Raw genomic sequence first — 25748 nt, forward strand, 5'->3', positions numbered from 1 at the left:
ATGGAATAAAGGCAATGTAGAAATGAGAAGAATAGAATCCAACATACTTAGATCTGAAGGAGGCTTTTGACACCATAGAACCACCTAGGTCCTGTCTTTTTGTTATACGTAGATAATTTCAGTTGAGACCTCCAAATTAAGTCAGTTAAAGAAGAAATATCTCACTTCTTACCGTATGGAAACCCATTCTAACACATGGTTCAACCTCTAATGACACCTCCCATCCTTTAGAAAGCGTGTGATTTACTTGACAGATTTTAGTGCCATACTGTTGTGTTGTGTGGCTATCCCTCGATCAAACGTGAGGGAAATTGCCACTGGGTAATTTCCATACAAGACAATTTATATTTAAACCACTTGCTTTTGCAGTACTGTCTATTGAAGTCCAGCTAGTCCATGAAATTAAGTTTAACGATACAATCGACATCTTTCTAAGGCTTATAACTTACTTATCCTTCATGTTTGGAAATAAAAATATTAAGCGAAGTTAACGGAATCCATTTTATTAAAAAAAAAAGCAGCGCAAAGAACGGCGTCTAATGCTACAGCAACCCTTAATCCGTCTCTGATAATTGATAATATTTTTTATAGATTCGGTTCAAACGAGTTTTTGACTATTTAGAATTAGGAGCAAGTTTTAAAAAAATAATGACGATACGAGATTGATACATATCATAACATACATATCATATTAAAACTATATCGATGTTATTCTACATATTATTAATTGATATATTAATAAATGTCTATAAGCAATCAATTTATTTTTATTTTACATGAAAACCCCGAAAAAATAAACTTTCGATTGAGTATTTCATATTTAAATACTTTTTATCGAATTTATATAGATTATCCTACAAAAATAACTAAAAGATATCACACGGATTCGAGTTTTGCATAACCACTCTTATTTCGAAACGAATTTACTGTCAAATTAATTATTTGTAACATATCCTGATATAGTGACAAGTTTGAGTCGTCATATTGACATTGAATAGAATAGCCGTCTACTTGTTCAATAGTTCAACGCAGGTGGCGCTTAAATCTATGGTTTCCAACACCCTAAATAATTTGATCTACTAAAATGAATGACATATCACGCTTTAAGCACCGCTATGGCAGACCTGCAATCCCTTAATCTTTCGTGCTAGACAAATAGACAGTTTCTATAGACAAATGACGTTTTAAACGTCATTTTGGCAGACCTACATCTACTAGATCATTTGAACAATAGAAAAACACTGTTCCTAATGACATATGACAGTGTTTCTGTCAATATGGCAGACCTGCATCCATTAATCGTTCGAGCTACACGAATAAACAATTTTGATAGACAAATGACGTTTTATACGTCATTTTGGCAGACCTGCAACTACTAGATCTTTTGAACTACAGAAAAACACTGTTTCTAATGACATAACAGTTTTTGTGTCACTATGACACAATGATCGGAGTTGCAGAAGAAGACAGTTTCTATTGACAAAAGACGTTTTATAATCACTTTGACAGACCTGCAACTACTTTATCATTCGAAATACAGAAGAACACTGTTTCTAATGACATATGACGGTGTTTGTGTCACTATGACAGACCTGCAATCCCTTAATCTTTCGAGCTAGACAAATAAACAGTTTCTATAGACAAATAACGTTTTATACGTCACTTTGACAGACCTGCAACTAGTCGATCATTCGAAATACAGAACACTGTTTCTAATAACATATGACGGTGTTTATGCCACTCTGGCAGACCTGCAATCCCTTAATCTATCAAGCTAGACAAATAAACAGTTTCTTTAAACAAATGACGTTTTATATGCCATTTTGAAGGCCTACATCGACTCGACCATTCGAAACACAGAAGACTATTTCTAATGGTATATGATGGTGTTTGTTTCACTATGACAGACTTGCAATCCCTTAATCTTCCGAACTAGACAAGTAAACAGTTCTATAGGCAAATGACGTTTTATACGTCACTTTGACAGACCTGCAACTACTCGATCATTCGAAATACAGAAAAAGATTGTTTCTAATGACGTATGACGGTGTTTGTGCCATTATGACACACCTGTAAACTCTCAATCATTCGAACTACAACAAAAGAAAGCTTCTATTGACATATTACTGTTTCTTTGCCATTACGGCGGATGTAAATATCGGAATCAGATGTCCTCGCTTATTTTTTATATAAAAACCTCAAACAACAGATCTAAGAGTGCAATGATTTAAGATGTAATTACATATTGATACTCGCTTAGCTTAGTGCGTCAAATGAGGTTACGTAATATAACATCGACTAGAGTGCCATCTTAAATTCATGCAGCGTCGAGCTTCAAAACGCTGTAAAAAAACTCTCTATAATAATCTAAACAGTGTTTAGTTTTGACGCCGCATTAATTTAAGATGTCAAAATTGAACCACGTGACCTCATTTGACATTCTAAGCTAGTGTCGAGTGTCAACATGAAATGGCTTCGGGCAGTTCCCAAATAACAAATTACCGCCAAGTTATATGTCATGACGTCTGTCATCTCAATAAAATCTACAAAATTTTTGATTTAAAAATTACCGTATATCAAAATGTCTCTTGTGAATCAAAATAAAGAAAACCGTGTACTACGGAAAGTTCGTTCTTCGAAGGATATAGTAGATTTTTCTAGAATTGGTGGACTGGATCACCATCTGAAAACCTTACGTGAAGTGGTTATATTCCCACTTCTACACGGCAATATATTTACACATTTCAAAATTAAAGCCCCCAGAGGAGTTCTCTTCTACGGCCCTCCAGGTAAATTTAATAAATCCGAAACGATTTATAATGAAAAATTGGGTCCAAAAAAATTATTTCAGATTGATTTGAAACGAGGTTCACACTGATCTTTTATCAGATTTAAATTAAAATAAATGTTATAGGAACTGGTAAAACTTTGGTAGCAGGAGCTTTAGTTGCCGAACTCAATAAAGAAGGCATCGGAAAAGTCTCGTTTTTCCAAAGAAAAGGAGCCGACGTTCTCGATAAGTGGGTAGGAGAATCCGAGAAAAATTTGAGAAACTTATTCGAAAAGGTTAATATTCAATCGATTATACAGTCACGCGAAATGAAAAAATAAGTTATTCTTCGGAATCCCCAAATTTTCGAGATCGGTGAATCCAAATCCGTCAATTGTTTCTCCTCGTCAAGGGCAGCTGTAGGAAGAAACAGCTTCTATTCTGTTTTTAATTTGCGTCGGTGAAAAATTTCGTAATTTAATTTGAGACATTTTCCAGCTCTACTATTATAAATTGGATTGAAGCAACAAGTTGAACTTGTCACTTAACAAGCCAAAAACTCATAAATCGCTCTGGGTATTCCGATGCCCACTTGCCTCGTCGGGATCAACATCAAATGCATCAGTTATGGATGATGATTCCAAATACCTCCTTGGAGTAGTCCTCTGACATCATCACAAATCCATTCATCCCTTATCAGTAATTGGGTGGTTACCAACCACCTACCACCATCGCTGGCTCCCTATCGTGGGAGGAATTGATAGGGCATTATCATCTGGGCTAGTAGACCTAGAGGTATCTAAAATCTGGTTATCTGTACAACACATTGAATCAATTTGTCTTCTTCAAAGAATTTCCAGTATCAACGGTTAATCTAGGTAAGGAATCTTCGTCGTCAAGCAACCCCAGCTTATAATTGGCACTTTAACCTTCAACTAACGTATTAGTTAGATTGACTCTAGCGTTATGGGGATAAACGATCGACTGATTTGGATCCAGCAGCTTTCAAAACATAGAAACAACTCGCGTAGCATTTCCTGGTGAATAAATAACGAAACCAGCTTCATATATTTCCGGTTTTTTTAAGGCGACCAAGAGCAGACCGTCCGTTATATTCTTTGACGAATTGGACGGATTAGCTCCAACAAGAACCGATAAAAATGATCATATCCATGCTAGCGTTGTGGCAACTCTATTATCCTTAATGGATGGTTTGGATTCCAAACCTGGTGTTGTAGTTATTGGAGCTACCAATCGCATCGAAGCCATTGACCCAGCTCTACGTCGGAAAGGGAGATTCGATAAAGAACTTTATTTTCCACTACCCGGAGTCGAAGCCAGAAAAGAAATAATCCAAGTAAGCTATGAATTAGAATTAAAACAGTAAAGGGTAAACAGGGGTAAACCGAATGTCAATACTCGATAGATTAGCTGCTAGTATTAATCTCAATTACGAAGTTTGTACCAAAATTAGTGAAAAAAAAATTAACAATCTCGTTATTGGCGTCGCTCCGATTCACAAACACCGAAGAAATTCAAACAAACGCAGTCGACAGGACAGTTTATGGCGACTGTGTTTTGTGGTCGAAGGAGGTCATTCTCATAGACTTCATCCAACCTAGTACGATAATAAACGACTTCAGAACCCTTGTAGAGAACTACTAACGAATGGAGTAGTACTTCTTCACGACAACTCTTGACCTCACCCCACAAAGAGCTTCTAAAGACATTTGGGTGGTCTGTTACAGCCCGAATTTAGTCCCTAGTGATTATCACCTCTTTTTCAAGCATTAGTTTTGGTACAAACTTGAGACATTTTTTTTACTTAAAACGAAACTTGATATAAATGCGTTGGTTATGACTCAAATTTTGGGTTGACCCGACTGTCGAGAAAATATCCAAACTGCCATTAACGTAACTGATTTCCAAGGTCCACGTAAACAACTGGAAACAAAAACCTACACAGAAATTTATAACGAAATTAGCGGATTTAATACCTGGATTCTGCGGATCTGATATACAAGCTTTATGCTCAGAAGCTGTACTGTGTTGTTTAAAAAGGGTTTATCCCACCATCGATAAAAAAGGATTCAATATCAAAATAGAAATGGATGCCTTGAAGGTACAGTATAGTTTATTTATTGATTTCGTCCTTTAGAAACTTTTCACTCGATCTGGGGATTTCATTGTGTGAGGCTTTTGTCGCCGTCGTCCATTAATTGAATAGTTTTTAGCCTCTTAGGCTGATATTTGGCCAATTCGTGCGGTTGACATCTACGTAAATTGTTTACTACTAACTGTCAATTTTCGAGGTTAACATCTTCAGAAATTGCTTGCTGCTACCAATTGATTCGAGCTGTCAAGTTTCGCGGTTGACATCTTGAGAAGTTTCTTCCTATTGTAAATTGATTCTGACTGTCGACAACTAATTGGAGCTTCAGTTTTTGGGGCTGTTGCAATAGCGGACCTTGTGCCTCCAGGCTAGTATGAACTTCTTTCCTGGTAGTTGCTTCTTGTTTGTCTTCGTAGGTGCTAAATCTTGATGTTTACACTCTGAATTTCGATCTTTTTACCAATTGAAGATACAGTCTGGTTTATTTATTGATTTCGACTTATAGAAGCTTTTCACTTGATCTGGGGATTTCATTGTGTGAAGCTTTTGTTGTCGTCATCCATTAATTGAATAGTTTTTAGCCTCTTAGATTCTATAAAGCTTGCGTTTACTATATAGTGACGTCAGCGTTAGACCAATTTGATCGACTGAACATTTTTCAGGTTGACGAATGCGATTTTCTACAAGCAAGATTGAATTTGATACCGTCATCAATGAAACAAGGTTTAAACATTCGAAATTTGAGTTCAATCATCGAACCTTTATTGAAAAGACAACATAATAGAATTATTAAATATATCAAAATATTGTGGCCCCATTTTCTACAGGAAGGATATAAGTAAGAACGTTAAGATAGTTACAGAGCTGGAATTTTTCACAGTTTTTCTAGACAGTTCCCGTCACATTCTATACACACTTTTACCAACTTTCCAGAAGCTTTCGAATGCTTTATTCATAAAAATCTCTCGAGTTGTCACTTCGAATCAAACTCCCCTAAGTGTCTCTTTCAATAGACCAAATAAAAAATAGTCGCGTGGTGACAAATCGGGACTATAAGGAGGATGTTTCCCAACCCAATTCGTTCAACGTCGACTTGCTCTATAGAAAAGTTTCACTGCAACCTTCTGATCAAAACTCAGAAGTCTTGGCATCCATCTAGCTTAAATTTTACGATTCATAAATTATTTGATCAGTACTGCCAACTGTAAAATGGGGTTTGTCACCAGTTCTCGGCCTAACACTTGTGTCTTGGAAAGGCACTTTGACCAAAAAACGGATAATTTTATGTCGTGCATCAGACACTGGTACATTCTTAACGTTCATGGATGTTAGTACACCAAAAACCTCCCTCGTAAAAGATATTATTTTAGATTTACGATTGGCGAAAAACGGTATGCGGGTAGAATTTTACTGATTGGTAAGAATATGCAAGGCTTGAACACTCATCTGGTTCCATCTTTGCTGAAGAACTTGGAACATGTACCGTCATTTGTTTACGATACCAGAGTATTCAGCGTAAGTAGAAAAGTTATTTTTTATATATAAAAAAAAACAAAAGTTCTAAAGTCGAATATAATTCTGTCTTTTGTTAAAAAATCGATTGCAAAACTAATTTTTGTTATCTTTAGATTGTACAGATTGTCCCTGTAAAAGTTACAGGTCTACTAATTTGATTTGAATAATTAATACAGTTATTTATTTACAGGAAATGAAAACTAATTTTATAAATGTTCAAGTACATTATCCAGCGATTATTCTCCTTTCAAGAGTTGACGAATGGTGGGATTTCATTGACGAATGCCAACAACACACTATAGTTTCTACTTTAGAGGAAATCCACGCGGGGCTGCCAATTTTAACCATGGCAACCTGCAGGGTCGACGTGCCCAAACCGCTACATAATTTTTTTTATAATAACAGCACTGTGCTTGTGAAAATCGAAAATCCCAATCAGAAAGAACGCGAAGATTTCTTGGCGCCGTTATTTTTTGACGAGGAAAATTCAAGTCTCTATTCCGTTTGGGAAAATTCAAGAAATTCCAAAACGAAAATTATCAAGTGTATAAATTTATTTCAAGCACTTGATAATATAATTACTTCGTGAATTTTCAGGTGAAAAAGATGTCGAAGTTCAAGAAAACGGTAGGAAAAGAAAAAAGAAAACAAAAATCGACGAGGAATGCGAAAAATTAGGTACAGAAATCATCAATTCGATCATTTTACATGTCCCTTTAATAACTTTATTGTTTGTTGTCTCTTTTTGTTTAAAGACAAAGAATTAAGCTACGTTTACACGTTTACCGCAAACGTCCGCGAACCGCTCAGATCCATTAACGCGGTTGCGCGTGAAATCGAAGAATTCCCCCGCCAATCCGGTTATAAAAGCGCTCTTCAAATGTTTGCCATCTAAATCTTACTTTAGAGGAAGAGGTGATAATCGCCGGGGGCTAAGTCCAAGATGAACGATTGATGAAGCATCCAACAATTTTTTCGAAACTTCTTGGGATCGACCGTGAAAAGCCACACTCTCCATTAGTTTATTGTCACCTCAGGTTACATGAAACCGATGCGGACTACCTTCTTCCGACCCCATTTGTTTGAATTTCTTTGCTTGCTTTTTACCAGAATGAGGCCAATGAGTCCAACGACTTATTTTTGTCATTTACCCCCAAGAAACTTGCGAGCACAGTTAAGACGCTTAATTTTGGTACAACCCTCGTAATTTTTGAGTGAATGATCAGTACCATGAGAGAACTTAGTGAATATACGATTGTCAATAGAGCTTCAACATCGGTAGATCTTCGATGCTTTGGGTATATAAGGTTCCGTGGTACCTGTTTGCTTAGAGCTCTCGGGAAGGGAAAGGGTGATTTATCATGGTCCCTTAACTTTTAAAGCCCTTGTAATTCCACCAGGTTTCCCACAGATATTGTTCTAGAAACATGACAGTTACCATTTCATACCTTTGCACCTTATGTAGACGTGTCCTAGGGAAGCGATGGCTGGATCCATTCATCAACGTCAATTTTTTCCTCTAATGTTTAAATTCTGTGGTACCTGTTTGATCAAAGCCCTCGGGAAGGGAAAGGAGGATTTATCATGGTCCCTTATCTTCTGAAGCCATTGGAGTTCCACCAGGTTTCCCACAGGTATTGTTCTGGACACTTGATTAGAGCTCAGGTACCATTTCATACCTTTGCACCTTATGCAGACGCGTCTGAGGGAAGCGATGGTTGGATCCATTCACCAACGTCAATTTTTTCCTCTAATGTTTAAATTCTGTGCTACCTGTTCGGTCACAGCCCTCGGGAAAGGAAAAGGAGGATTTATCTTGGTGCATTTTCTTCTGAAGCCCTTGGAGTTCCATCAGGTTTCCCACAGACACTTAATTAGAGGTCAGGAACCATTCATCCCTCGGCACGAGTGTTTTCGCCGACCTTGGCATCTTATGTCCACGTAGACGCGCCCCAGGGAAGCGGTGGCAGGGTCAAGATTTATCTTCTTATAAATTAACGTCAAAAATAATATTCGCGTTGATTATTGGACGCACTGTATATGTTTTTTCGCTTTTGTATATAATTTTAAACTATTTAGGTTTGGGATATTTATCGGATTCGTATAGAACTCCCGATAGTACACCGAGAAGTAAAAGAAAGAAGAGAGATCGTTCAAATCATTCCACTAGCAAAAATTTTAACAAAACGAATAAATCTTATATCAGCATAACCTCAAATAGCGATACCAGTCTACAAGACTTACATAAAAGATTAAAAAGTAGGTATTTTCGAAACAACTTCATTTACTAATAATAATAAGCTGGTCGCTTGACATGAAATAAGGAAACGTGCAGTTCAATCAAATCTAGTGACTTTTGACTTCAAAACGTTGGTCATATTCATAGACATAGTAATACTAGATCGTTATTTCGATCAATTTTATTCGAACGACCACTCAGTCTAGTTGTTTTGAAAAATGTCTCAAACTGATATAAAAGTTTCGACTTAAAGAGAAGAAGAGAATTAATAGGAAAACTTTCCACAGAGATAACTACATATAGTTTTACTATATCTATGGTTAAATTCATTATATATTACTCAGGCACAACTTCTTTGTCCATGGTTAAATCTAACCTTCTTATTGATTCGTTTTTGTTTTATTCTATGTAAAACAGCCTTGCGAGTTCGGTTTGACGTTTGAGTGAGTTAGTTTCCGCCATTAAGTAATCTGATCTACATCAAAATGGCAAAGGGTAAACAATCGATTTTCTGACATGTCCCCATGTTAGTTTTACTTGGTTTTTACGGGTACTGAGATGTATCCAAAGATACTTTTTAGATTTGTTTCTGGGAAACTAAGACAGCTGCGACTGAGTATGCTGCAAGTGAGCTTTCCACTGTTGCGTTTAAGTTTATCAAATATTAGTTCGTACTTCTTTAGGTGACGTTAACTTCCTCTTTATTATACGGAAAGAGCTTCAGTCAGAATCCTGTACGCATTCGACAAGTTTGCAATTTATTCACTTTTTAAATTGTTTTTACCTTTTACCTGCACTAAGTAAAACACTGTATAATCGAAAAAAAACTGACAAAGCCACTTGAAATAAAGATCTAAAATCCCACAAATAACTCGACAAAACTGACGGTGAAAGCACTTGTTTACCCCACAGCAGTCATTTCTTCAAATGGGCATCAGGTGATTTTGACAATTCGTTAGATCGCTCAAAGTTTCTAATGTCAAATGTCACAAGTTGACAGATATATTTATTTGAATCATAGAGGAATTACAGATCGAGTTGGCATATTTTAAGCGTGTACCCAATTAGGACAGTCCGGCATTCGGAAAGAAAGATATTACGATTCATATGTCACCTTTCGATTGAATATGAGTCACGCAAGCGCAGTACGTAATGAAAGAGAGAGATAAAAGTACATTCTACGAAGAACCGTTTGGGACTTTTTTTCTATCATCCTAAATCCACCACAACTCCAGTCATGCAGAGGGAATTTTCCTTTATCAGGGCCAAACCTGATGTATTCCTCTCTCCCCTCCCCCCCACCCAACATGAATAATGTCACCCTTCAAACACAAACAACCCAACGAACCTCTCTTTGTCTTTTCGTATAAATATCGTCGATGCTGCAGGTTTTCTTGTAAATCCAGCACAACTCCAGTCGTGCAGAGGAATCTTTCCTATGTCAGGGCCAAACCTGATATAAAAATGGACTTCCAATGTTAAATAAACTTCCAAAAGGTTATTTGAAACAATTTTCAACTACCTAGACCAATTTTTCTTACAATATCATACGCGTATCATTGAAAAGTCACTTGGGCGTCAAACCGTCCTCACATATCTTGAGAATAAACTCATTTTACCAAAGAAAAAAGACAAATTAATTCCAGGACAAAACAACAACCCGATCAGTATATCGTCTTCGAGGGAATCTTTGAAAAATAAACAATATTTTACAAGAGTTTTATCGGATCTATTGAATCAAAGAAGTTTGGGCGTACGCGTAAATTCAAGTGAAACAAACATGGATATGTATTTTTACGATACTGTAGAAGATATGAAACAGACGATTAATTATAAATCGTCGAATTATACGATAAGTAGCGGAGAAACGGACAGTAAGTATAATTGAATACAAAATTTTTCCGTTCGTATTCGATAAATTCGAATAAAACAAAAATTGTATACATAATCCATCAAAAAAGTACGAAGATTGTCTCCGAAGCTCCTAGCTCAACTTAATCTCCTTTTAGCTCCATACATACCATACTTCTTTCTACAAAAGAACCGTGAAAACAATCTCTTTCTGCACATCCGTGAGTTATTCGAAAAGTGGTTTCCAAAATCATTTCTATTTTCAACGTAGTCTCCCCGAGTGTATACACTTTTTTTATCGATTTTCTTCTCAAATTAGGCTTTTACGTACATTTTTTCAAACAACCTAAACCGTAAAATTATCAGTAGATTCTAAAGACAACTGTGCTAAAACGGCAACAATGCTCTGAATTTGGAACTAAACAAGATCGAAACTGCTGCGCTTTTTAAACATCGTTGGGAAAATTCAATGGAGCTAAAAGGTGATAACGTTTCATAATAAATATATTTTTTTCCAAATTTCTGTTTTTTGGGCCAGGTACTTGCAAGAAATGTTTTATTTTTTAATTAAATAACTATCAAACCCTCTTCAAGGATTCGTATGGTTTACATGATGTATCGGGAAGTGATAAGGGCGATAAAATTAAACAAAAACCAAATTCTGTAAATTTATTTTAGAAAATTACATGGAGAAAATTTATAATTTATGGAAACACGCAGCTCGCGTGACAGCCAATAACATGGCCGTAGCTCAACTGGAACTGATGTACGATGTCATTTCAACGTGTATCGGAATCCATCAACATTCCATAGACTCCCTTATCGAGGTAAACATTTAGTATTTCATCATATATTACATAATCTGAATTATTTTTTAAGACTTTTATTCGATATTGTGAACACTCTGTATTTAAAAACAGTTTTTGCGTCTACATACGAATTCTGAAAAAGAGAAAACGAAATAGCCCAGAGAAATAAGAAGAAAAGGAAGGAGTAAATTATATAACTATACATCCTGTATACTTTTAAAAGACTTTTACATGGCTAAAATTATTTATGAAAACTTTTATTCGATATGGTGAACACTCTGTATATAAATAACTGTTTTCGCTTCTGCAGACTAATTCTGAAGGGAGAAAACAAAATAGCCCAAAGAAATAAGAAGAAAAGGAAGGAGTTAATTATATAACTATACATCCTGTATACTTTGAAACGACTTTTACTTGGCTTAAATTATTTATGAAAACTGTTATTAGATATGGTGAACACTCTGTATATAAAAACTGTTTCTGCGTCTGCATACGAATTCTGAAAGGAGAAAACAAAATAACCCAAAGAAATAAGAAAGGAAGGAGTAAATTATATAACTGTACATCCTGTATACTTTTAAACGACTTTTACATGGCTTGAATTATTTATGAAAACTTTTATTCGATATGCTGAACACTCTGTATATAAAAACTGTTTCTGCGCCTGCATACGAATTCTGAAGGGAGAAAACAAAATAACCCAAAGAAATAAGAAGAAAGGAAGGAGTAAATTATATAACTGTACATCCTGTATACTTTTAAACGACTTTTACATGGCTTAAATTATTTATGAAAACGTTTATTCGATATTGTGAACACTCTGTATATAAATAACTGTTACCGCGTCTGCATACGAATTCTGAAGGGAGAAAACAAAATAACCCAAAGAAATAAGAAAAAAAGGAAGGAGTTAATTATGTAACTATACATCCTGTATACTTTTAATCGACTTTTACATGGCTAAAATTATTTATGAAAACTTTTATTCAATATGGTGAACACTCTGTATATAAAAACTGCTTCCGCGTCTGCAGACTAATTCTGAAGGGAGAAAACAAAATAACCCAAAGAAATAAGAAGAAAAGAAAGGAATTAATGATTCTAGATATAGATTAGTAGTGGAAATCAGAAAAGAAGCCAAAAGGTTGGATCTGTAGACCAAATAATTTCGTGATATCTCACCTTAATGAGATCATAAAATTTCGATCTACACAATCCTAAAGAAAGGAAAAAATATCTCAAAGAAATAAGAATAAAAACGTAGTAAAATGTTTCCTTAAAAAAACAGGACAATTTTTGTGCACAAGTAAATTTATCAAATAAATAAATATATGTTTTAATATATTTCAGAATTTGGGAAACGTATTGAGGCAGATAGAAAACTCGTACCGCGTTTCGACAGAAGCTGTTTAAACCTAATTGATTCATCTGCCAACGATACTGTTTTGTTCCAATAAAAAATATGTATTGACACAAGAGAAATTTTATTCATTATAAGCAATACGGAATTATTCATGGTATTACAAGTAAAACTTGTAATTTCCGAAGTTTCCGAATTTATTTATTAAAAAATTTTCTCTTTTTCTTTTTATAAAACGAACATGGGGCACTTTTTTCTTACTAAAAATAAAATAAATAGTATTTCTAAATACATATTTATATTTTTATTTATTTTTAGTGTTATCTTCAGCTTACAGAATGTTGTCTGGTTTTATCACACAAATATTAATTGACATTGAATTATTTTAACACAATTAACACGCTTATATTAGCTTCCTCTGTATGTGGGTTTGTTTGCAACCTTTCTTTGGATTAAGAGCAAGTGACATATTTAATAAAAAGTTGAAACCTCCGATCACCTTGTTGTAAATTGAGTACTTCGACGACCTTACCAACTACATCTTTACGGCCCTATATAAGTTTCGATGAGATGTAGGTATATAAGCAGCGAAGCCATTATACGAGGGTAGTATCAATTAAATGAATATAGTTTGAAAAACCAAAAAACACGCTTTCGAAGCATATCAAGCTAAAAAGTTGAGAATAATGGGGCGCTTTGTTCCATATTTCTCGTACATCGAACGTTCGATAATTTTTTTACAATAATTCCATTTTTGAGCTTAATTTAAAAATTATTTTCTACTTTTTAGTTAGATGTGCTTTAAAGGCGTGTTTTTTAATATTTTAAACTATATTTATTGATCCAAAATTGGATTAAGACATATTAAATTGTTGGCGAAGGCTAGACAAATTGAACATTTCAGCTTTACTAGTTTTTTTTTAGTTTTTATTACTGGACTCAAAGAACAAACTTTGAACTCAAAATAAACGGAAACAGGTTTACCAGAGCTTCCAAGTTCAAATTGTTAACAAATGTACAATATACTATTGAAATATTTGTGTTTCAATAATAATTAAAATCATATTCTTGTAGCTGAGAATCCGAGAATTTTAATTTGATGATTTAAACTCTAATGAGTCGAACAGTCGAGGCACAAATGGAATCACCAGCGTTTTATTTAAATATCCAGTTAGGAAAAATTTGTTCTCATGTTCCAATTCTTTAATTTTCTTAACACATTTCGTAGTTTGAAATATTTTTCTACATGGGCGTAGCTCTAATAGAAATAGTGGCAAGAAAATTATAAATATATCGAAGTAGTTAAAGGAAATGGGCTAATAGTATTTTATAACGGAATTTACAACTTTTCCACGCGATTTAACTTCAATAATTCAATAATAATTCATCTCCTTAACCAGAATCAATTTTTTTGTATCATTTATCTGTTTCACTGCAAATTAAGTAGGTCGTCGAGGTATTATAGTGTGCGAGACGTGTGAAATATGTACTGAATATTTTTATACTTAAAGCAGGTGTCGGGTCAGAAATCACTTAAGTTTCACGTGAAGTAAAAAATATAGAAATATTTATTGAATTTTTGATTGTTTAACGACTCTATTTGTGAAAATTAATTTTCAAAAAGTAAATAAAAGTCTTAGATTGAATTTATTTTGGAAACTCAAGAAGAAATACGAGATTGAGATAAAGGAAATAATTTTTACCAATTTTTCCGTACCTATATGTATTTTCAATTTCAAAATACATTTAATACTTGAATATGACAAATAATTTAGAAAATAACGTGAAAAGCAATTCATCGGTGGTTTTACTTAATTTCCATACGTTTTTTTATATAATTTTCCCTTCAACTTTTCCCATTTTTTTCTACTTCAAAATAACCTCGTATAAATCACACTTAAGAGCGGCCATTTTTGTTCAGATTTTCTATTAGGATAATAGAGAAGCGAGGAGGTGAACAAGAATAATTTAGTATCTAGGCAACCAATAGACACCATTTTTGTATCAGGATAACACAAAACGAAGAGTTATTAAAAATAGCTGTCAAAATTTTGTTATTGTGAACGTCAGAAGAATGTTTAGTTTTTCAAATCATATTAAATACTTTAAAATAATACCGTAAGAATATGAAAAAATTTAACAATATAACTGTCTCAAAACAGTAATACTTATGTGTATATAACGCTAAGCTATGGATTGACTCGCAGTGACTATATCCTTTAGTGCTTGTAAACATTACTCCAAGTTAATGCTTTACCTTAAGAAGCAAATAGTACTTGAAAAAATTGTAAGTACCTAATAATATTTAGAACCCAATACATAATCTAAGCGATTTTCCTGACAACACAAATTTTACATAAACCATAGGTACAGAGGAGTGCTTTTCAAAAACTAAGAAGGAAAATTAATATTGAATACTATATGAAACTTCATTGAATAGTTGAACAAGCATATTGAGTATATTTAGTAAATCCCATCTAATGAGTTTACAACTGTCATCCATTTCTATCGAAATGTTTTGACTACTGGAATTTCAAATAAAAGTTCACTGATGTGAGGAATTTTCCCATATTGGAATTCAGGATAATGAAGAAGCTGACCATCAGGCAGATGAAGCAGTAGACTTGATTCAAAATCGAAACTAAGTGAAGTGAAAGCCTTTAATAGAATACTAAAGATGTTGTACAACCAAGTGCTGCTCACAAAACTAAAGGCAGTTTACACTAAATTGATTCGTCAATATATACTTGTCAAGACTGAAATATCTGAGTTCATAATGAGTTCAATGCAAATATCAGTCACTGATATGAAGCTTTTCATGAATTTTAGACAAACTAAATGAGAATAAAATATTATTTAATTTCATAACAGTAGGAGGACGAATTGAGGCCAAGGATTAATATACAATGAGAATAAGGATTTTTGGATAGTTCAAATTGATTTGATAAAACAGAAATCGATAATGTGGTAACAATATTTTATTCGTCCTTCTCATACATACCTATAGGATTTTTTACCTCTGTGGTAAAAGTAATTTAGAAATACTCAGCAGCATCGAAACACTGTCTAGATATCAAATCAAAGGTGTTATATAAATAGAAAATAAATGTTCCATAAAATTTCAATCTTCAAATGAAATTGTCAAAAGGACCAAATAGCTTTATATTGGAAACATCCTTCATAGTTCAGATAAATAGTATAGAAGATATTGAAGAAATATATAAATGAAGATAATTTGAATGCAGTTTATACTCTTCTCTATTATCCACTAATTTTGGTTAAACATTTTTTCTCATTACACACTGCAGATGTTATTTATATATTTTTATATTGAAATTCAATTTTTATAGTTTATAATTAATTTCAAAATTGTTTATTGTAACTATTTTATCGAAAAAAAAATCGAATTATATTGAATTTTTTAGAAGATATAATTCAAAGAAAGAATAACATTAAAAAAAATAATCTAGATAAATAAAACAGAGACATAAATTTAAATTTTTTATTTGTGCACATAGATATTAACATAAATTAATAAAATAAATTATGATAATTCTACTTTGAATTGAACCTTTATTTTATCCATGTTATAACACACAAAATTACATTGCAAACGATAATCTAAAATTAAATTGCATGTAAGTTATTTTGAAAATGTTTAAAACTATAATAAGAAAGATTTTGATGAAAATGGGAGTTGAAATTCCATGAAAATCGATCTGAAACAAACAGAAATAAAGGCAGTACATTAAGTTAAGAAATGATGCTTCTACTTTCGTTAAAAACCTTATTTTTATTAATAAAAGAAAATTATAATTTAGGTCTGAAACATATGTCTATTAATTATATGTATACACAGATAAAAAAGATGATAATTATTGTCAAATCATATTTTCTCTTAATTTGTATCTCATGTAGTGAAAAATTGACTATTTCTTCAACACAATTACGTAGATACTTGATAAAACAATGAAGCAGCTCGAGTAGACAAAAGCTTACTTACAAGATCTTCTTCACAATGTTTTGTTTGCAAAAGGATCTGTAGGATTTCGTTCTTTTTACATTTATTCTTAAAGTAAATTAAACTCAACCCCGAATTTGATTTTAATTTAAGAGTAACTGTTTTTTAACAAGAGAAGAAAGTATCAGTTAAGTTGATGTTAAAAATTATGTATTCAAATCCAGAAAGAAAATAATGCAATTATAATTATTACTTACGATTTTTTGTACTTAATTCTCTAGGAGAAAAGTGTGTTTGATATGTTCGAAATATGAAAGAAAATCTATGAACTTTGTGTATTTATAATAATAAACACAGACCACACCAGACGGGAAAGTAGATCCAAAAAGAAGGCAGTTTTTTTCATCATTGTTCAGTACATTACAAATCGTATTTATCTGTCTTTATCACACTTACTACAAAACGTTTGTAGAGGCGCTTTTGTATTTACAGAAATCTTCCGAAAGTTACATTATTTGCACACAGATGTCACTACCATAATTGACATTAATAAATGGAATGTGAAATGACACATGTAAAACCCCGCCGTTCTGTTTTGTTCATCACGCTACATGCACTTGGATTCTATTTGTGGGTTTGTGTGGTTTCAATAATCATCATTCACCGGAAAATGAGATTTTGTATTGTGTGCGGTAATTCTGAAGACGACGTAAAGCATTTATTTTGCTTTCCCCGTAGCGCAGACAGGTAAACAGAAAATTTATTATCTTGTTGTGTAAGTACCCATACGTTTATGCATGTTAGATGAATGTTTGGTTTTTTATTACTGAGGTTTCCTTACTGCAAAGATTAAAATCGAGCTGTACCAGATGAAACTAAAAAACAGGTTGCTATTTTACAATGTACAATAATTACATGTGTGTTACAGGTCGCAAATATGGCAGGAAGCTATGGGAATGAAATATAGACCACTATGTGGCCATGTTAGAATCTGCAATGAGCATTTCACAAAAGATAGATTTGTGCCGTGTACCTCAGTTTTACGTTTGAAAGCTGATGCAGTGCCCACAATTCTGGAAGTCCAGAAGGACCATGTTATGAAGGTTGTATTCTAATATTAATTAGGTTTGTATTTTACAATGAAAATAATAATTTTAGGGACTGGACCAGATAGCAAATAAAAAAGTAAACATTATATCCCAATATATAATAAAGCCAGAACCACAGGTACTGAATTTTACATATTATTCTAGATGATTTGCTTTTATCTTGCTTTATGCAATAAAACATAACTTAGGTGTTAATTGAAATTCAATTTCTTAGACTCTTTTGGATACCAAATCATTAAGTAATGCAAACAGTGAAGTTACTGAACATGAGAAAACAAATTCCTCGCAGTCACCATCCCAACGGGCTGTCACACCAATTTCAAGTACAGTTAGATGTAGAAGGACTCTTTTTAAGGACGTTGAAGGCTTGTGTTCAACACAGATAACACCAAGAAAGCAAAAGTTGATGGTTATTGTGAAGAGGAAGCAGGGTCGCATAAGAAAATTACAAAAAGTTTGCAAACAAAAAGGGAAAAGGATTAAAACTTTAGAAAATATAGCAATGAATAATTGTTTCAAAGGTAAACAACAAGTAATTATAATTTGTATTTACTTCTAAACTAATAATTTTTTTCCTTGCAGGCATGCCATCTACCATATCTAACTTTATGATGTCTCAGATTCGTTGTGCCAAGCGCTCGCCACATGGAAGACGGTGGACACTGGATGACAAAATAATGTCTTTAGCGATTTATAAACGAAGCCCAAAATGCTATGCTTTATTAGAACGTCTCTAGTACTTCCATCAAGAAGAACACTTTTTCATTACTGCAGAGCATTCCTTTCGATGTGGGAATTAATGAACGCCTTTTCCTTCATCTGGGGCACTGCCTTCAACGATTTGATGAAAAGGATCGTTTTTGCACGCTGGCCTTTGATGAGATGGCAATAAGGGAACATATAAAATATAATCCATCGGCTGACTGTATCGAAGGTCTGGAAGATTGTGGAAGCGGTAAGAGAACCAGGCAGTTGGCAAGATATGCCCTAGTCTTCTTTGCCCAAGGAATTTGCCGAGCATGGAAACAACCTCTTGCCTATTACTTTACAGCCAACGGCGTTTCTGCACAGAAATTGCAGAGTGTACTGAGAGAGGTGTTAGATGCTGCGAGTAAGGCTCACATTCCCATAGTGACCACCATTTGTGACATGGGCACTGCTAACGTGAGAGCTATAAAAGACATGGAATCAGACATTAATAATCCTTACTTTGTGCACAATGAATTGAAAATATTTACCATATTTGATGTGCCACATCTATTGAAATGTTTTCGGAACCTATTTCGGAAATATAATATTTTGCTTCCCACTGTATCCGTTGCTACTCAACAACAATTAATGCAAGCCAGGTGGTCAGATATAAAAATTGCTTATGAGCAAGACAAGAAAAATCCACTGATCTTTCGCAGTCTACATAAGTTAAAAGATTTTTATTTATATCCAGTAGGCCAAACAGCTATGAAAGTTAAAGTTGCTGCACAAACCTTGAGCCGAACAGTGTCTGTATATTTATATAATTTAGTGCAGCAAAGTAAGTGGCTCCCTCACAATTATTAATAACTAATTAATTATTTTTATTGTTTTAGACATTTTGCCACCACGATCATTAGCTACTGCAACCTTTATTCAAGAAATGGATGAGTTATTTGACAGCCTAAATGCTTCAGCTAGAGTTGCACCTGATGGCAAGCCGTTTAAATGCATCGTTTCCGAAGAATCAGGCCACACTTCGTTTTGGGAAGATGCATTCAGAAGAGTAAATCAATATAGATTTATAAGAAAACCAGACGATGAATTTAATGCCCATCATTGGAAACCGCCATCACAGCGAGGATGGCTACATACCTTGAGAGCCACCACTGAACTGTGGAAATTTCTAAAAACGCAAGGGGTCAAAACTTTGAAAACAAAATGTATAAATCAGGATGGACTTGAAAACCTTTTTGGAAATATTCGTGCAGGCTGTGGTTCTAATGAAAATCCTACTGTGACACAGTTTATCGGGTCTCTGAAAACACAAATTATTAATGGACTCACAAATCAGGGTTTGAAGGGAACAAATTGCGAGGAAGATGAATTAACTCTTTTTAAGTAATTTACGTTCCTTGTTAGAACCTGCTGCTGGTGTTTCAGAATCCGTTGAAAGTATGAACGAATCAAGTATTGAAATTGCAGGCACCTCACTAAGTAATTACAGCAACTCTAGTGCATTTGCTGTTGACATTGCAAATGCTGTAGAAATTGGTTCTCTTCAGACATTATCGGTTGCTTATGTCAGCGGTTTTATAATTAAAAAATTATTTTCAAACTTTGTTTGCGATAGATGCAGTTACATCTTGAGCTCAGATGACACTGAGCCATGTAATCAATTTATTTCCAGTAAGGAATTCTCAAATTCTAAGAATAAATTGTTTTATCCTTCTAAACAGTTTGTTATTGCGGTTGGTATTGGTATTACAGTTTTAGAGAATAAGCTACCGATTATTTGCGAAAAGAATAACCTACAAGATTTAGCAACAAATTTGCTTAACCAAGAAATTGATTTCTCATTTATTACTTGTGAGGAACATTTTTATTTTTTGAAAGATTTTTTACTTAAAAGTATATGTAGAATCGGAATCCCATGGTACTGTACAAGACTTGTCCGAAATTTAAGATCTGAAGCCAGCCGGCAAATGTCAGTACGCACAAAAAGAAAAATTTTGCATAAATAATAACAATACCATTAAATGTCTACTTCTTGGACAATTCATACACCTACAGTACCATCAAATTCTGATTCATTGGGTCCACATTTACAAACAACTTTGTCCTCTTGCATAACGTTTTGTTTCAGTTTTCTTGGAATCCCTATGATCTAATGTTACTAGTTCTCATTCAGTCTGTGTTTGTTATGAAAAGATGTGGCATAGCATTATTATTATTGTGAATCTTTGTTGTACTTATGCAAATACAATTTGACAAAGCTCAATTTTTGTTTCAATTATTTTTCTACATGTTTAAAAACATTTTAAATTAAATTTTAATTCAAAATTAAAAATCCCGCTATTCGTCGGCCAAGAGCGCCACCTAGGTACGTTTTATATCGCGATGAGAGAGAAGAACAACAACTGTTTCTCTCGTCTGCCACTTCCAGATTATTGAGTTGCGTGTCTGGTGTGGTCTGTGATAATAAACTCCACATCATAACCTCACTTACTCGACAAAGACTCTTAAAATCACCGAAAAGTTCAAATTTTCATTAGGATAACAGAAATGAGAGGAGGTAGACAATAAATTGATATCTAGGCAACCAGTAGACACCATTTTTGTATCAGGGTGACAGGAAACTAACTGTCGTTTTGTTATTGTGGTTTGAAAACAATGTTTACATTTTTAGATCATACTTTTTAGAGTGAAACGCTTCTGCAAGAATGTGAAACAAACAATATTCTATTTCCATAAAAATAGAACAATGACTTGATTACTAGAAATCCAAATGAATATTAAATTTATGTGAATCTCCTCCAACATAGGAATTTAGGATAACGAAGAAAGTACGATTACTGTAATCGCGATATTCGCCAGTGATTTGAAACTTTTCGTGAAAAAGATAGTGATAAGTGCCTAGTAAAATCCTCGAAATAGAAATTACACAAAGCTAAACCTAGTGAAAAATCCTGGAAAAGAATACCAAGCAGGCGGTTCAACCAACTACTGCTGACAAAACTAAAGACAGTTATTGGACAAAACTGAATTATCTGTGTTTTTACATATAGATATACCAGGAAGTAATAGTGAAGCATATATTTTTATTGATTGTCCCAAGTATTAATTCATAAAGTACATTGGAAGCGGCACTAATTCAGAATTTCAATTTAGATATGGTCGTAGAAATAAATTTATGTAAAAATTATAAAATAAGTCTTTCTTCCCTGATGGTCAATTTGTTGAGCCGATAGTAAAAATGAAAGAAGAAAGTAATTATCTATGAATCTGAACTATTTGAAAAAATCATGTATTAATATAATCACATCTTCACTACCCATTGATGATTGGAAGCTGCACTAATTCAGAATTTCAATTTAGACATGTTCGTAGAAATAAATTTATCTATAAATTATAATTTTTCATAGATAATATATGAGTGTCGTATAACGGGATGTTGATATGACGGGCGCTACAAAATTCCGTGCGTACTCTGTGCCAGATTGCCCGAACCACAATTTAAATTCCACTCAGTTCTCACTTTATAGTGGAGTAGAGAGGAAAGTTTGTGTCTTGTCGGGCAGATGGCGGTGGGTGAATCAAGATAAAATTGAATTTTCACGAAAACCATCGCTCAAATTGAAAAACTGATGTTATTTTCGATATCTCCATGAGAAAATACATGATACCACGTGTTTTTCCATACTTGTCTTATCTTCTATAAATAGTCTTCTACGTCTAAATTCGAAAACCAGTTCTAACCATAGTGTATGATTGGTTGCCTATCCTCAAGGGTTTATGAATATGAATTAATCTGATGTAAAACAGCAGTTTCTTGTTTTACCTGATACCCGTCGATCATTCCAGAATAAGAATAATTTCCAAGCAAGTGAGATGATTTTCTATTCACTATTTCACAGGAAATTATAGGGAAAGGGCATAGAAAGAGAATAAATGAAAACCATTTTATATTTTATTTATTTCTGTTTACTTTTATTAAATAAATATAAACTGTACAAAGAAATCTTTAGTTAACATCATATATTATTCATTGATAATTGTATGATACACAGTGTATAATTTAAAAAGGAAGTGTAGTTCATTATATAATACATATTATTTTAAAATCGCTAGAAAAAATTCTCGAGTGATGAATTTTTCACTACATGAGATACAAATTAAGAGAAAATATGATTTGACAATAATTATCATCTTTTTTATCTGTGTATACATATAATTAATAGACATATGTTTCAGACCTAAATTATAATTTTCTTTTATTAATAAAAATAAGGTTTTTAACGAAAGTAGAAGCATCATTTCTTAACTTAATGTACTGCCTTTATTTCTGTTTGTTTCAGATCGATTTTCATGGAATTTCAACTCCCATTTTCATCAAAATCTTTCTTATTATAGTTTTAAACATTTTCAAAATAACTTACATGCAATTTAATTTTAGATTATCGTTTGCAATGTAATTTTGTGAGTTATAACATGGATAAAATAAAGGTACAATTCAAAGTAGAATCATCATAATTTATTTTATTAATTTATGTTAATATCTGTGTGCACAAATAAAAAATTTAAATTTATGCCTATGTTTTATTTATCTAGATTATTTTTCTTAATGCTATTCTTTCTTTGAATTATATCTTCTAAAAAATTCAATATAATTCGATTTTTTTTTTTCGATAAAATAGTTACAATAAACAATTTTGAAATTAATTATCAACTATAAAAATTGAATTTCAATATAAAAATATATTCTGTTTTATCAAATCAATTTGAACTATTCAAAAATCCTCATTCTCATTGTATATTAATCCTTGGCCTCAATTCGTCCTCCTACTGTTATGAAATTAAATAATATTTTATTCTCATTTAGTTTGTCTAAAATTCATGAAAAGCTTCATATCAGTGACTGATATTTGCATCGAACTCATTATGAACTCAGATATTTCAGTCTTGACAAGTATATATTGACGAATCAATTTAGTGTAAACTGCCTTTAGTTTTGTGAGCAGCACTTGGTTGTACAACATCTTTACTATTCTATTAAAGGCTTTCACTTCACTTAGTTTCGATTTTGAATCAAGTCACTGATTATTTCACACACATATCACTCATTTTTCACCAAAAACCTTCAGATCATTGACTGATGTCGTGTTTACTTCAATCGCACTTTCTACTGCTTCATCTGCCTGATGGTCAGCTTCTTCATTATCCTGAATTCCAATATGGGAAAATTCCTCACATCAGTGAACTTTTATTTGAAATTCCAGTAGTCAAAACATTTCGATAGAAATGGATGACAGTTGTAAACTCATTAGATGGGATTTACTAAATATACTCAATATGCTTGTTCAACTATTCAATGAAGTTTCATATAGTATTCAATATTAATTTTCCTTCTTAGTTTTTGAAAAGCACTCCTCTGTACCTATGGTTTATGTAAAATTTGTGTTGTCAGGAAAATCGCTTAGATTATGTATTGGGTTCTAAATATTATTAGGTACTTACAATTTTTTCAAGTACTATTTGCTTCTTAAGGTAAAGCATTAACTTGGAGTAATGTTTACAAGCACTAAAGGATATAGTCACTGCGAGTCAATCCATAGCTTAGCGTTATATACACATAAGTATTACTGTTTTGAGACAGTTATATTGTTAAATTTTTTCATATTCTTACGGTATTATTTTAAAGTATTTAATATGATTTGAAAAACTAAACATTCTTCTGACGTTCACAATAACAAAATTTTGACAGCTATTTTTAATAACTCTTCGTTTTGTGTTATCCTGATACAAAAATGGTGTCTATTGGTTGCCTAGATACTAAATTATTCTTGTTCACCTCCTCGCTTCTCTATTATCCTAATAGAAAATCTGAACAAAAATGGCCGCTCTTAAGTGTGATTTATACGAGGTTATTTTGAAGTAGAAAAAAATGGGAAAAGTTGAAGGGAAAATTATATAAAAAAACGTATGGAAATTAAGTAAAACCACCGATGAATTGCTTTTCACGTTATTTTCTAAATTATTTGTCATATTCAAGTATTAAATGTATTTTGAAATTGAAAATACATATAGGTACGGAAAAATTGGTAAAAATTATTTCCTTTATCTTAATCTCGTATTTCTTCTTGAGTTTCCAAAATAAATTCAATCTAAGACTTTTATTTACTTTTTGAAAATTAATTTTCACAAATAGAGTCGTTAAACAATCAAAAATTCAATAAATATTTCTATATTTTTTACTTCACGTGAAACTTAAGTGATTTCTGACCCGACACCTGCTTTAAGTATAAAAATATTCAGTACATATTTCACACGTCTCGCACACTATAATACCTCGACGACCTACTTAATTTGCAGTGAAACAGATAAATGATACAAAAAAATTGATTCTGGTTAAGGAGATGAATTACTATTGAATTATTGAAGTTAAATCGCGTGGAAAAGTTGTAAATTCCGTTATAAAATACTATTAGCCCATTTCCTTTAACTACTTCGATATATTTATAATTTTCTTGCCACTATTTCTATTAGAGCTACGCCCATGTAGAAAAATATTTCAAACTACGAAATGTGTTAAGAAAATTAAAGAATTGGAACATGAGAACAAATTTTTCCTAACTGGACATTTAAATAAAACGCTGGTGATTCCATTTGTGCCTCGACTGTTCGACTCATTAGAGTTTAAATCATCAAATTAAAATTCTCGGATTCTCAGCTACAAGAATATGATTTTAATTATTATTTAAACACAAATATTTCAATAGTATATTGTACATTTGTTAACAATTTGAACTTGCAAGCTCTGGTAAACCTGTTTCCGTTTATTTTGAGTTCAAAGTTTGTTCTTTGAGTCCAGTAATAAAAACTAAAAAAAAACTAGTAAAGCTGAAATGTTCAATTTGTCTAGCCTTCGCCAACAATTTAATATGTCTTAATCCAATTTTGGATCAATAAATATAGTTTAAAATATTAAAAAACACGCCTTTAAAGCACATCTAACTAAAAAGTAGAAAATAATTTTTAAATTAAGCTCAAAAATGGAATTATTGTAAAAAAATTATCGAACGTTCGATGTACGAGAAATATGGAACAAAGCGCCCCATTATTCTCAACTTTTTAGCTTGATATGCTTCGAAAGCGTGTTTTTTGGTTTTTCAAACTATATTCATTTAATTGATACTACCCTCGTATAATGGCTTCGCTGCTTATATACCTACATCTCATCGAAACTTATATAGGGCCGTAAAGATGTAGTTGGTAAGGTCGTCGAAGTACTCAATTTACAACAAGGTGATCGGAGGTTTCAACTTTTTATT

General features: G+C 32.8%; 3 protein-coding genes across 6 annotated transcripts; all 3 read left to right on the forward strand.

Annotated features, from left to right (window-relative positions):
- The first annotated feature begins 2456 nt into the window (after window positions 1–2456).
- On the forward strand, window positions 2457–12779 carry LOC130894796 (ATPase family AAA domain-containing protein 2-like). 4 transcript variants are annotated; one of them, XM_057801781.1, is made up of 12 exons: window positions 2457–2789; window positions 2915–3066; window positions 3858–4127; window positions 4701–4892; window positions 5546–5721; window positions 6254–6398; window positions 6589–6943; window positions 6996–7076; window positions 8478–8657; window positions 10269–10511; window positions 11167–11315; window positions 12648–12779. In XM_057801781.1, the coding sequence occupies exons 1-12, from the start codon at window positions 2582–2584 to the stop codon at window positions 12708–12710; spliced, it is 2214 nt and encodes a 737-aa protein (XP_057657764.1). In that variant the 5' UTR covers window positions 2457–2581; the 3' UTR covers window positions 12711–12779. The 4 variants fall into 4 exon arrangements, with proteins under 4 accessions (XP_057657764.1, XP_057657765.1, XP_057657766.1 ...); XM_057801782.1 differs by having other exon boundaries at window positions 10284–10511; XM_057801783.1 differs by lacking the exons at window positions 11167–11315; window positions 12648–12779 and adding an exon at window positions 10855–10913.
- A 4459-nt stretch (window positions 12780–17238) lies between these two features.
- On the forward strand, window positions 17239–18486 carry LOC130894798 (uncharacterized). Its single transcript, XM_057801785.1, has 5 exons — window positions 17239–17365; window positions 17547–17721; window positions 17777–17845; window positions 17942–18248; window positions 18310–18486. The coding sequence occupies exons 1-5, from the start codon at window positions 17289–17291 to the stop codon at window positions 18462–18464; spliced, it is 783 nt and encodes a 260-aa protein (XP_057657768.1). The 5' UTR covers window positions 17239–17288; the 3' UTR covers window positions 18465–18486.
- Window positions 18487–18499: 13 nt separating this feature from the next.
- LOC130894799 (uncharacterized) lies at window positions 18500–19973 on the forward strand. Its single transcript, XM_057801786.1, has 2 exons — window positions 18500–19258; window positions 19314–19973. Exons 1-2 carry the CDS (start codon window positions 18610–18612, stop codon window positions 19820–19822), a joined length of 1158 nt encoding a protein of 385 aa, XP_057657769.1. The 5' UTR covers window positions 18500–18609; the 3' UTR covers window positions 19823–19973.
- The last annotated feature ends 5775 nt before the right edge of the window (window positions 19974–25748 follow it).

Source organism: Diorhabda carinulata, chromosome 6 (assembly GCF_026250575.1).
Source record: "Diorhabda carinulata isolate Delta chromosome 6, icDioCari1.1, whole genome shotgun sequence".
Classification (NCBI taxonomy): Eukaryota; Metazoa; Arthropoda; class Insecta; order Coleoptera; family Chrysomelidae; genus Diorhabda; species Diorhabda carinulata.